Source organism: Theropithecus gelada, chromosome 10, assembly GCF_003255815.1.
Source record: "Theropithecus gelada isolate Dixy chromosome 10, Tgel_1.0, whole genome shotgun sequence".
NCBI classification, from domain to species: domain Eukaryota; kingdom Metazoa; phylum Chordata; class Mammalia; order Primates; family Cercopithecidae; genus Theropithecus; species Theropithecus gelada.
Genome location: NC_037678.1, coordinates 25,248,916 through 25,262,649, shown reverse-complemented (window position 1 = coordinate 25,262,649; position 13,734 = coordinate 25,248,916). Strand labels below are relative to the sequence as shown.

General features: G+C 45.9%; 1 protein-coding gene across 4 annotated transcripts in view; it reads right to left on the bottom strand.

Annotated features, from left to right (window-relative positions):
* SGSM1 (small G protein signaling modulator 1) overlaps positions 1-13,734 on the bottom strand; it is a 119,571-nt gene that overhangs the window by 78,610 nt on the left and 27,227 nt on the right. For all 4 annotated transcript variants that reach the window (XM_025399483.1, XM_025399485.1, XM_025399484.1 and 1 more), the window contains exons 3-4: positions 4,460-4,535; positions 2,165-2,327 (exon numbers count right to left, since the gene is read on the bottom strand). In XM_025399483.1, coding sequence (XP_025255268.1) covers positions 2,165-2,327; positions 4,460-4,535 — 239 coding nt within the window. The remainder of the gene's footprint in view (positions 1-2,164; positions 2,328-4,459; positions 4,536-13,734) is intronic.

Below are 13,734 nucleotides of genomic sequence, written 5' to 3'. Positions count from 1 at the left end.
AGGCTGGTCTCCAACTCCCGACCTCAGGTGCTCTGCCTGCCTTGGCCTCCCAAAGTGCTGACTACAGGCGTGAGCCACCGCACCCGGCCGCAACTCATTTTTTTTTTTTTTAAATAAAATACTTACTGAGAGTCTACCATGTGGCAAGCACGGGCCCTCTTCGTGTTTATATCTCCAGGGCCCAGCACAGTGGCTGACATATAGAGGAGGCTTAGTAAATGTTTATGAATGAGGCCGGGCGCGGTGGCTTAAGCCTGTAATCCCAGCACTCCGGGAGGCTGAGGCGGGCAGATCACGAGGTCAGGAGATCGAAACCATCCTGGCTAACATGGTGAAACCCCGTCTCTACTAAAAAATACAAAAAACTAGCTGGGCGAGGTGGCGGGCGCCTGTGGTCCTGGCTACTCGGGAGGCTGAGGCAGGAGAATGCGTAAACCCGGGAGGCGGAGCTTGCAGTGAGCTGAGATCTGGCCACTGCACTCCAGCCTGGGCGACAGAGCGAGACTCCATCTCAAAAAAAAAAAAAAAAAAAGTTTATGAATGAGTGATTGCATATATGAATAAATGCTTCTCCCTTACCACTTGCACAGGCATCTCTAATTCCTCCATTAGGAGGGTGACAAATCTAATCCTTTAAGAAGTTATCTGCAAACACCTGGGAACTTAGCAGATGGACTGGAAGGTACTCAAAGACCAGTTGGCTGAGAAGTCATTCCAAATGGGAGCTGACAGAGCCAAATCCTTAGCTCTGACCACCATACCGTTCTGGCCAGCAGCCCTGGGCAGGCAGGGCCTGAAACGCAAGGAAAGGGCCATTCTCATCCAGTGAAGTGGAGTGACCACCCACAACAGAGACTGTAAACATAGGACATGCTTGTATGCTTGTCTCTTCCCTGCCTTTGCCCTTGACAGACATGACCAATCAATCCATGTGCTTTTCCCCAGAACACCCAATCATAGGTTCAGAACCACAGTACATTCCTCTGGGAAGCCACTAGACCAAATTTGTTGCCAGGAGTTGAAACCAAATTTGTCATCCCTGACCAGGCTGTAGTATAGACTGGGGGTTTGGCTGTGCAGACAGGACCTCCCAGGGAGTGGCTCTGGCTGAAAGTGCTCACATGCACACATTCTGTCCTTGAGCCTCCCCCTAACACATACCACCAGCCACCAAGACGAGGGAGGGAAGCCACCTCTCCCCTTCAAAGGTTACTTCAATATAAGGGTTTTTTTTTTAAACTTTTTTTTTGGGAAGGAGTCTTGTCTGTTGCCCAGGCTGGAGTGCCATGGCACGATCTCAGCTCACTGCAACCTCCATCTCCCAGGTTCAAGCAATTCTCCTGCCTCAGCCTCCCGAGTAGCTGGGATTACAGGCGCCTGCCACCATGCCCGGCTAACTTGTATATTTTTAGTAGAGACGGGGTTTCACCATGTTGGCCAGGCTGGTCTCGAACTCCTGACCTCAGGTGATCCACCAGCCTCGGCCTCCCAAAGTGCTGGGATTACAGGCGTGAGCCACCACACCCAGCCGGGGTTTTTTTTTTAACTTCTAATCAGTGTATTTGAATGTGTTACAATATGCCTATTGATATGCGGCCCTCGTGTCTGGTCCACACAGACAGAGACCATATTGGTTCTATCAAACTTTGGTTGCCTTGCATTTAGAATGGGCCGTGGCTCCCAGTAGGCTCTCACTCAACAGTTGTTTCTTAGGCATCTACCAGGTGCTAGACACTGGCCCAGATGCTTGAGACATAATGGGAGAAAACAGATCTAGTTGCCTGCTCTCATGGAGTTCAGCATCAAGTGAGATATACAACAATCAAACAAACCTGACATGAATAACTACAGATGTCCAATCAACAACAACTGGGAGGAAAATAAACAGGGTGATATAGAAGAGAACATGGAGGGGTGGAATTTTCTGAGCTAACGGAAGGTCTGAATGATGGCAAGAAAGCAGCTACGGATGATCAGATGGGTGAGTCTGGTGGAGGGTGAGGCACATGCAAAGACCCTGGGGTGAGAAAGAGTCTGGTGGGTTTGAGGAGCAGGATAGGGAGTGAAGAGAGTGCCCGGGGATGCAGGCTCTCTCGGGGCCCAGGGAGGACTGTGGACTATTCTCTGGGGAGCTGCTCCCACGTGCCCCACACTTTGCACTCACGCGCTCTCAATCAGCTGCTCCAGGTCTTGCACCTTGCGGCTCAGATCCTCAGCCGGCGGGAAGCTCTTGCCCACTTTCATAAAGAGGGCTGCGATCTTGTTGCTGCGTAGAAAGCCGGCCGCCCGCCGCCGAAGCCCGTGTAGGACGCAGGCCTCCACAGCCGCTGCGGGGACATGGCAGTCAGCAGGCCCTGCCCTGCCCTGCCCATGCTCCCCAGCACCCAGCATGTCCCAGAGCTTCTGTCAGACACAGGAACCTTGGAGAGCCCTCTCAATCTTCTTACCCTCTGTCTTAGCCAAGAGACGGGAAGCTCACACTTGGATAGGTGCATAATCAACGTTTATTGAAAAAGTGATTACATAAGAAGTGCTCTTTATTAGGCATCTGCTGGGTGTCAGATAATTGTTAAAATTTACCTTTCCTAATTCTTGTGACAAAACCCAAGAAGTAAGAGCTCTAAAGAGCAAACCAGCGCTCTCAGGGGGCAGAGCTTGACCAAGGTTATGCTATGTGCAAGGAGAAATATTGACAAGTTTTGGTCTCATCATTTTGGGTTTTTTTTGTTTTTGTTTTGTTTTTTTGCATTAGAAAACAGTTTGTTTTGAATGAATGATCAAATATTGCCTAATCTGCCCACAGATTTAAAATATTCCTGGAGATGATCTCTTAGATATCTTACTTTTAACTTATATATGCAGTACTTTTCATTTGCTTATGGTGATGTAAGTGAGCTGTCTATTCAGACTTTGTAGACATTGTTTAATCCTTCCTGACAACGGCTTATAAGAAACAACGGACAAAAGAAACCTCAAGGAGGTTCTTCAGGTTTCATTTAGTGCCATCAAATTTCTCCCACCCAAATACTTTTGAGTAGAGCTACCGAATTATTATACTATTTTTATCACTTTTATTCCTCTAAGTTAATTGGTAAGTATGCTAGCAAGTCTTAAGATGGACATGCATGCAATTTTATTTGGAAATAAAAATATTCGGGAACACACAAAAAGCTGGGAATACAAATATATATATATACACACACATACATATATGTATCTAATTATGTGTGTGTGTATGCGTGTACAGCTATATGTTTACATAAAGACATCCCACTTAAAAAAATAAGGTCTTCATTTTGGGAGGCCAAGGAGAGAGGAATGTTTGAACCTAGGAATTCAAGACCAGCCCAGACAACACGGCAAGACTCTGCCTTTACAGAAAATTTAAACATTTGCCAGGTGTGGTGGCACATACTTGCGGTCCCAGCTACTCGGGAAGCTGAGGTGGGAGGAACGCTTGAGCCTAGGAGGTTGAAGCTGCAGTGAGCTGTGATTGCGCCACTGCACTCCAGCCTAGGTGACAGAGTGAGATCCTGTCTCAAAAAAAGAAAAAATAGAAAGATCTTGCCCAAAGTCAATTCAAGAAAGTGGCAGAGGTGGATCCAGGTCTGCCTGGCTGAAAAGGGGGTGAACTGAGGTCCGTGGCCTCCCAGGACACGGTGTGTGCTCAGCATGTTGTGGGCCCCGTGGGGTGGTGCCCCCAGCCATTTGGACGGCAGCTGATGGGCTGGCCAGCTGTCCTAGCTCAGGCCTCTCCACAGGACCAAGATCACGGGAGGGGAATTCGAACACGTCCTTCATTATGAGACACTCCAATTATTAAATTAAGACATTTTCAGGGAGACAGAAAGACAGACTACCACTTCTATGTACACACTGATAATCCTGACCTCAGAGACACTCAGAACCCATCTCTACCATTCTTAAAGTACAGCAAGAGCCTGGCCATGGGGTTATTTCTGGAAGCTTGTGAGCAGAGCTGGTTCAAGGAGACATGTCTGAGTCACGCTCTGAGCCCTGGGCCTGCCTGCTTTGCTGAGCCAGATGGACATGACCCTTCAGGCTATGTCACGGGCTCTTAGTTCCCTTTTTTAAAAAGTCCCCATCTACCCTCTCCCTTTACCTAGCAATAGCCACAGGCAGAATGATGGACAGGGAGCCCATTCCTCAGACGCAAGACCGTGTGTCACTTGAGGCACGGTCAGTGTGAACGGTGCCCACGGGGAGGGGAAGACGATCAACTCCTCCAGTGTTAACCACACTGACCTCTTCATGGGGTACAGAAGTCATTTTTAATTGTTTATCTACACTGTTCTGTATTTTCAAATTCTCCAGTGGAGTCCCCCTTTGGAATCCAAAACTAACTTCAGAGTCATAAAGCAAAACAGTGGCTCAAAGACGCCACTTCCCCGAGGCTGCCCACAGAGAAAGAAGCCACTTTCCCAGGCTACAGACTCACCACAGAAGGAGATGATGTGGCTGCTGTCTTCGTGGACAAACTTGCGTGTCACAGCCTCCTCCATGATCTGCTTCACCTGGAAGGCAGAGGTGACCGGAGGGGAAGAGGTCCAAGGTGACCAAGGTGACCTGGGTGTAGGTGCCCCAAAAGGGCTGCACTGCTCCCCACAAGGCCTTTCGGGCTGTTTAGGATGTTTTGATACCTGCTTTCCTTCCCCCTCCTCATCTTGTCTTTTGGAGGTCTGAGGCCTGCTTCCCATTTTATCTGAGCTCCATGCTTCCCATTTTATCAATTATTTGTTCAGGTCCTTTGCATAGTGGGCTGCTGCTTCTCTTAGGGTTCACATAAGATGTCATCTCCTTTCCTGACCACACTGACTAAGGCAGACCCCTCCCCAATCCCATCCCCTATCTTAGTTCCTGTAGGGCACGCACCACTATTCCCATTCTTTTTTTTTTTTTTTTCAGATAGTGTTTTGCTCTGGTGGCCCCGGTTGGAGTGCAATGGCGCGATCTTGGCTCACTACAACCTCCGCCTCCCGGGTTCAAGCCATTCTCCTGCCTCTGCCTTCCAAGTAGCTGGGATTACAGGCGCCCGCCACCACGTCTGGTTAATTTTTCTATTTTTAGTAGAGAAGGGGTTTCACTATGTTGTCTTGAACTTCTGACCTCAAGTGATCCGCCTGCCTCGGCCTCCAAAAGTGCTGGGATTACAGGGGTGAGCCGCGGCACCCAGTCTACCACTATTCCCATTCTCTTTGTTGATTTGTTGGCCATCTGTTTCTCTCTTCTAGAATTTAAGTTCCACAAGGGCGGAAACTTCATCTGCCTCATTCACTGCTGAATTTGCACAGCCTAGAACAGTGCCTGGCACAGGGCAGATGCTCAATCAACATTTTCTAAATGACTGGATGAATGAATGAACCAGTGTATGAATGAAAGAGTAAGATATATAAAGGAATCGAGAAAGTGCAGGGTAAAAAAACTGCCCTGGAATCAGGTAGACCTGAATTCAAATCCCAGCTTGGAGACCTCCCAAACGGGTTTCTGATCTTATTTTGGGAAACGGACGCTCAGCGAGATAAAGGCACTTACCCAGGTAGGCAGAGCTGGCTGTCAGAGACAGACACCCAGGCCGTGTGCTCTTCCCAGCACACTCGCTCCCTCAAGAATTCTCACCTGGGTGCCTGTAATGTGCCAGGCACGGGGACACAGTGCCGAAGGGCAGCTGTGCCTCTGCTCGTGGTGCCGATCCTCTGGCAGCCTGAACACCCTTCTGCTCCACTGGATTCTGGGCCCGATTCTGCCCAGAGTCACCGTGGGATTTAAGCAAGGTCCGTCTCCTCTCTGGGCCTCAGTTACCCCACTTTGAGGTTGAGGAGGTTGGAAAACACAATCCCAAAGGCCTGTTTCAGCTCTACATCACCCTGAGGGTTCTGATGTTGGGGTAAATAAAGCAAAGTTCTGAGTTACCCCCACCCAGTGGGTTCCCATGCCCTTTCCCACTGTCCTGTGGCCCATTCAGACTCCACCAGACCAGCACATCCATGCATCCATCTGAGAGCTGTCCTAGGCCCTCCCTGCCCACTCTCCCTGCCTTCTGGTTACATCCTGGAGTTGAACACAGAGTTCGGTGCATCCCTGTCCATCTTCTCTGCAGAAACACATGGCAGTGTCCCCCCAGAACTGGCTCACCACCCCCACCCCACACAACCAAGTCAGCACCAGCCCTGTGAACAGCTCCCGATCTCAGCACTCCACCAACTCCAAGCTGGGCATTGCCTGCAGCATTTCTAACCCTGAAAACTATCTAAGGAGGCCCATGAAGTTGGCTTCATTTTGCAGATGTGGAAACTGAGTCTCATGGAGGCAAACTGACCCACCCAAGGTCACAGAGTAGGAAGGAGCACAGTAGAAATTCAAACTTATCACTTTTTTTTTCTCCCCGTACAGGCTCCTGCTGCTGTATCTTGGCTCTTCTCACTATTAGCTGTGTTTCCTCAGGCAAATCATGTCACTTCTCTGAAACTTAGTTTTCTCCTTGGTTTAAAAGGTTATAGAAATAGCACCAGCTTCAAGGCACTTGGGAAGGCTGAACAAGATAATGATCATCATATACTGAGCATAGAGCCTGGCACGCAATGAATGTCTGCAAAGTGTGCTGCAAATAAATTTCAGCTGCATGCAGGTCATCAGCTCCACCTGAAACCTTACCTGGCCTCCCATCACCATTATTTTGGACCTGGCTGGAATGTCACCGGTTCAGGACATCAAATTCCCCTGCTTGGGTTACTAGAGAAGCTGCTTTTGAAACACCCATCAGGCTGGGCGCGGTGGCTCACACTTGTAATCCCAGCACTTTGGGAGGCAGAGGCGGGTGGATCACGAGATCAGGAGATCGAGACCATCCTGGCTAACACGGTGAAACCCCGTCTCTACTAAAAATAGAAAAAAAATTTAGCTGGGCTTGGTGGCGGGCCTGTAATCCCAGCACTTTGGGAGGCCGAGATGGGCAGATCACGAGGTCAGGAGATCGAGACCATCCTGGCTAACATGGTGAAATCCCGTCTCTACTAAAAAATACAAAAAAATTTAGCTGGGCGTGGTGGCGGGCGCCCGTAGTCCCAGCTACTCAGGAGGCTGAGGCAAGAGAATGGCGTGAACCCGGGAGGCAGAGCTTGCAGTGAGCCAAGATAACGCCACTGCACTCCAGCCTGGGTGACAGGGCGAGACTCTGTCTCGGAAAAAAAAAAAAAAAGAAAAGAAAAGAAACACCCATCAGACGTGTAACATTTGGTCAGCACTTGTTTTCCCTGCCAGTCTCTGATCTCCATGAGGGCAAGCACTCTGTGTCTCCTTGCTTTATGGCTATGGTGCCAACAACTACCTTGAGTTCCAGCACATGGTATGTGCTCAATAAAGTTCTCTTTGCAAATGAATGGCTCAAATAATCATGATTGAACTCAGGCTTTGGTAGAGTATTTCATTTGAAAAAAAAAAATATTTTCTTGTAAACATAATTGTGGGTAATAGAGCAGTAACATTATTATCCCTATTTGTCAGGGGAGGAAAGAGAGGCCCAGAGAGGTGGCGTAATCTGTTTGGGGTCACACAGCAGATGAGGACTGGATTTGGCGTTTGAACCCAGGTTTGTCCAACTCCAGGGGCTGAGCTCCTTCTGTAATATGTCATGAAGCCCACGTGGTCTCAGGGCATTTGCACACCTCTCTCCTCTCTGCAGGAATCTGCCTCCTTCTTTCCTTTGCTCCTCTACGGCAGGACACGGTGATGCTGAGAAACTGCCAGAAGGCAGTTGCCAAGCACCCAAACCCTGATGACATTTGGGAATATGGCAGCAGAGGGAGTGAGTTCAGGCTCAGTCATAGATGGTAGAGGACTTCCAGGGAGGCACTGGGGGTGGGAATTCCAGGCAGCTGGGTCAGGTGCACTTTCATGAATGCACATGGTTAATTAAGAACTGAGAATTTGGGGACAGACAGACCTGGGTTCAAATCCTGGGATGAGCCACTTATCACAACTTGGGCAAATTCCTTTACCCCCTTAGGATAACAGTACTCGGGAGGCAGAGGGTGCAGTGAGCCGAGATCGCGCCACTGCACTCCAGCCTGGTGACAGAGCAAGACTCCATCTCAGGAAAAATAAATAAATAAATAAATAAATAAATAAATAAAATAAAAAAATAAAGCACCAACTTCTAAAGATTCAGTCAAATACGTTGGCTGTACCTTCAAAATGTCTTCAGATTCCAACCGCTTCTCAGCCCCTCCACCACCACCTCCCAGTCTAAGTCACCATCACCTCTCCGCTGAATCAATGCTGTAGACTCTTACCGGTCTCCCTGCATCCACTTCTAAGAAGCTCATTTTAATGCAGCCAGAAGGATCTCGTTAAAAGGTAAGTCAATAGAACAACCAGACAGAATATCAATAAGGAAACAAAGGCCTTTAGCAACACTATAAACCAACAATTGGACTTAACAGACATGTACAGGACACTCCACCCAACGATGGCAGGACGCCCACTTTTCTCAAGTGCACATGGAACACTCTCCAGGAGAGAGAATATCTTTCATAAACTTTTTTTTAAAAATGACATTATACAAAGCATCTTTCTCATTCACAATGGAACGAAACAAGAAATCAACAGCAGGAGGAAAACTACCAAATCCACAAATAAGAGTCATAAACAGCATACTCTTAATTAAACAACAAATGGGTCAAAGAAGAAATCTCAAGGGAAATTAGAAAATATATTGAGATAAACACAAAAACACAACATGCCCAAACCTATGGGCTGCTATAAAGCAGTGCTAAGAAGGAACTTACAGCTGGAAATGCTTACATTAAAATGAAGAAGATCTCAAAGAAACAAGTTACCTGCACACCTTAAGGAACAAGAAAAAGAAGAACAAACTAAAACCAAAGCTGGCAGAAAGAAGGAAATAATAAAGATTAGGCTGGGCATGGTGGCTCACACCTGTAATCCCAGCACTTTGGGAGGTTGACGTGGGCGGATTACCTGAGGTCAGGAGTTCAAGACCAGCCTGGTCAACATGGTGAAACCCCGTCTCTACTAAAATACAAAAATTAGCCAGGCATGATGGTGGATGTCTGTAACCCCAGCTACTTGGGAGACTGAGGCGGGACAATCACTTGAACCCGGGAGGTGGAGGTTGCAGTGAGCCGAGATCGCACCATTGCACTTCAGCCTGGGTGACAGAGTGAGACTCCATCTCAAAATATATACATAAAAATTAAAAATTTAAAAATTTAAAAATAAAGATTAGGTCAGCTATAAATGAAAGAGAATTTAACAACAGAGAAAACTAACAAAGTCAAGAGATGGTTTGTCCAAAAGATCCAACAAAATTGACAAACCGTTAACTGGATTGACTAAGAATAAAAAAGAATTCTCAAAATTAAAATCAGAAATGAAAATGAGGACATTACAACTGATGCCATAGAAAAAAGCATTATAATACTACAAACCAATAAATGTATGTCAACAAATTGGATAACTTAGATAAGATGAATAAATTCTTAGAAATACACAATATACAAACTAAATCATGAAGAAATAGAAAATCTTAACAGACCTATCATAGCAGGGAGATGCTGTCAGTAAGCTAGAACCTTCCAATAATGAAAAGCCCAGGACCACATGGCTTCACTGCTGAATTCTACCAAACACTGAAAGAATTAAACTAATTCTCAAATTCTTCCAAAAATATTAAAGAGGCAGGAACACTTCCAAACTCATTTTATAAGGTCAGGATTACCTTGAAACCAAAGCCAGTCACAAAAAAACTACAGACCGATATCTATGATAAATATGCATGCAAGAATCCTCAACAAAATATTAAAAACAGAATTCAACAGCATATTAAAAGAATATGGTCAGGCACTGTGCAGTGGCTCATGCCTACAGTCCCAGCACTTTGGGAGGCTGAGGCAAAAGGATCACTTGGGCCCAGGAGTTTGAAACCAGCCTGGGCAACATAGTGAAACCTCGCTTCTACAAAAAAATACAAAAATACAAAAACTAGCCAGGCATGGTGGCATGTGCCTGCAATCCAGCTACTTGAGAGACTGAGGTGGGAGGATAGCTTGAGACCAGGAGGCTGAGGCTGCAGTGAGCCATGATCACACCACTGCACTCCAGCTTGGGCAAATGAATAAGACTCTATCTCAAAATAAAAACAAGACAAATAAATGGAAAGGCATCTTCTGTTTATGGTTTACAAGACTTAATATTGCTAAAATGTTGATATTACCAAAGTAATAGACAGATATAATGAAATTTCTATCAAAGTCCCAATGGTGCTTTTCTTTTTTGCAGAAACATAAATATTTATCCTAAAATTAATATCAAGGAATGTCTCATGGAACCCTGACTACCAAACAGTTTTGAAAAACAATCTTGAAAAATCTTCAGCAAGAATGAAGTTCAAGGTCTCATACTTCCTGATTTAAAAACTTTTAACAAAACTACAGAAATCAAAACAGTATGGTACTGGCATTACACACACACACACACACACACACACACACACACACACACACACACATTTAGACAAATGGAATAGAGAGCCCAGAACTAAAACCTCACATATATAATCAAATGATTTTTGTCAAGGGTGCCATGCCCATTCAAAGAAGAAAGTGAAACTGACCCAATTGCCCCATAAACTGTTCTTTTTGATAAACATAGAAATTGACCCTTGTGGTCTTAAAAAGCTTGAAACTTGTATTTATCTGAGTTCCTTCCTCAGAGAAGGTCCTTCAGGCTCTCAAAAAAAGTATCAAAGAACTGAAACTCACCAGATCACAGATGGTGGGGGACCCCCTCATTCACCATGATTGCTTCCTTGTCACTCCCTAGTTCTCGTTTTCTTACACATTGTGGCATTTCTTCCTGGCTATATAAACACCTAGTTTTAGTCAGTCAGGGAGATGGATTTGAGGCTGAGCTCCCATCTCTTCAGCTGCAACACCCAATTAAAGCCTTCTTCCTTGGCAATACTTGTCATCTCAGTGATTGACTTTCTGTGCAAAGAGCGGCAGGACCTAGACCAAACCCCTGGTGTTTCGGTAACAAAAGGATAGTCTTTTCAACAAATAGTGTTGGGAAAACCGGATAGCTACATACAAAAGAATAAAATTGGACCCTCACCTTATACCACATACAGAAATTAAAGTAAAACAGACCAAAGACTTTAATACAAGCTAAAACTATAAAAATCCTATAAGAAAACAAGGGAAAAGCTTCATGACATTGGATTTGACAATGATTTCTTGGATACGACACCAAATGCATGAGCAACAAAATTAAAAATAGATAAACTGGACAGCAAAGTTAAAACCTTTTGTGGATCAAAGGACACAACAAACAGAGTGAAAAAGGCAACCCATGAAATAGAAGAAAATATTTGCAAATCATATATGTGATAAAGGGTTAATGTCTAGTATATATGAAGAACTGCAACTCAACAACAACGAACAACCGAATTCAAAAATGGACAAAGGACTTGAATAGGCATTTCTCTGAAGAAGATATGCAAATGGCGAACTAGCACATGGCAAGATGCTCAACGTCATTAATCATTAGGGAAATGCAAATCAAAACCACAATGAGATACCACTCACACCTATTAGGATGGCTGCTATGAAAACACAGAAAGTAAGTATTGGTGGGGATGTGGAGAAACTGGAGCCCTTGTGCAATGATCAAGTGAAATGGTGCAGCTGCTATGGTAGACAGTATGGTCGTTCTTCAAAAGATTAACCATACAATTAGCATATGATCCAGTCATTCCACTTATGGGCATACACCCAAAAGAACTGAAGGAGGCCGGGCGCGGTGGCTCAAGCCTGTAATCCCAGCACTTTGGGAGGCCGAGGCGGGTGGATCACAAGGTCAGGAGATCGAGACTATCCTGGCTAACATGGTGAAACCCCGTCTCTACTAAAAATACAAAAAACTAGCCGGGCGCGGTAGCGGGCGCCTGTAGTCCCAGCTACTTGGGAGGCTGAGGCGGGAGAATGGCGTGAACCCGGGGGGCGGAGCTTGCAGTGAGCCGAGATCGCGCCACTGCACTCCAGCCTGGGAGACACAGTGAGACTCCGTCTCAAAAAAAAAAAAAAAAGAACTGAAGGCAAAGTCTCAAAGTCATATTTGTATACCCATGTTCACAGCAGTATTATTCACAGTAGCCAAAAGGTGGAAGCAACCCAAGGGTCCATCAATGGCTGAATGGATAGACAAAATGTGGTCCACACACACGATGGAATATTATCCAGCCTTAAAAAGGAAGGAAATTCTGACACATGCCAAAATATGAATGAACCTTGAGGACACTGTGCTAAGTGAAATAATCTAGACGCAAAAGAATAAATGCTGCAGGATTCCACTTATAAGAGGTACTTAGTCAAATTTAAAGAGAAAGAAAGGAGAATGACAGTTACCAGGGGCTGGGGAGAGGAGAAATGGGGAGATATTATTTAATGGGTATAGAGTTTATCTTTCGAAAAGAGACCTGGAGGTTGGCACACAAGAATGTAAATGTACGTAAGACTCAACAGTACACTTAAACATGGTTAAGAAGGCAAATTTTATATTATGTATATTTTACCATTTTAAAATGTACATATGGTATGTGTTCACATAGTATAAATAAACGAATATTTTTCAGTTAAAGAAAAGTTCTATCAAACCACGTCCTTCCTCTACCCAGAACTCTTCCGTGACTCCCATCTCACCCAGAGTGACAACTCAGGTCCTCACCACCTCACACAAGGAGGCCCCTCTGCTAACCTCCAAAGTCCCTTTCCCCCATCCCAACACCTGCTCTACACACACAGGCTTCCTTGCTGCTTGCCCATCTCTGCAGGCAGAGCCCATCTCATGTCCTTTGCAATTCCTGTTCCCTCTGACTGGAATGCTCTTTCTCCAGCAATCTCAACTCTTTCTTCAAATGTCACCTTCCCTGATCATCCTAGTTAGAACCGCAACTCCCCCACCTGCACCCCACTTGATACCCAACATACCCCTTTTTCCACCTTTTTTCTCTCCATAGTCCTTCACGTGTCCACCACGCTACATGATTTTGCTGATTTACCTTATTCCCTAACTCTCTGATTTAGTGGCCTCTACGCTCTATGAGGTCAGGAATTCATCTCTGCCATCTGGTGGTGCTCTACTCCCAAGACCCAGCTGAGTGCCTGGCACAGAGCAGGCACTCAATATCTATCTGTTAAATGAATGGGGAGTTTAAACGAGGCGATGCGGGTAAAGCGTTTAGCAGAGGGCTTGATACATGGTGTGTGCTCAACACTCAGTAGCATGTGAATAATGATAACAGACACCCCTGCTGCCCTGGAACAAGTTACATCTGGTCTGTGCATCCCACCTCCCTGCATCAGGCATGTTTATGCAGGTAAAAATCAAGTTAAGAAGAAACAGCAAAATTAACTTTGCAGGGGGAAACACTGCCACTATTGGCAGTATGGAGCCGGTATGAAAAGAGCTTTGCCTACGAGGAAAGGACGGGGAGGAGGCGATAGGCAGGTTGAACGCAGAGAACAACTAGTATATCTTGAGTGAGTCGCAGTTTGCAAAGCTCTCTCCTGCCTACCTTGCCTCACAACATCAGGCGAATACAACCCCCGCTGGCAGAGGAGGCAACCGAGACTCAAGAGGGCCAGGGACATTCCTCTAAATCAGCATAACCAGGAAGATCCAGGGCCAGGCCTGACA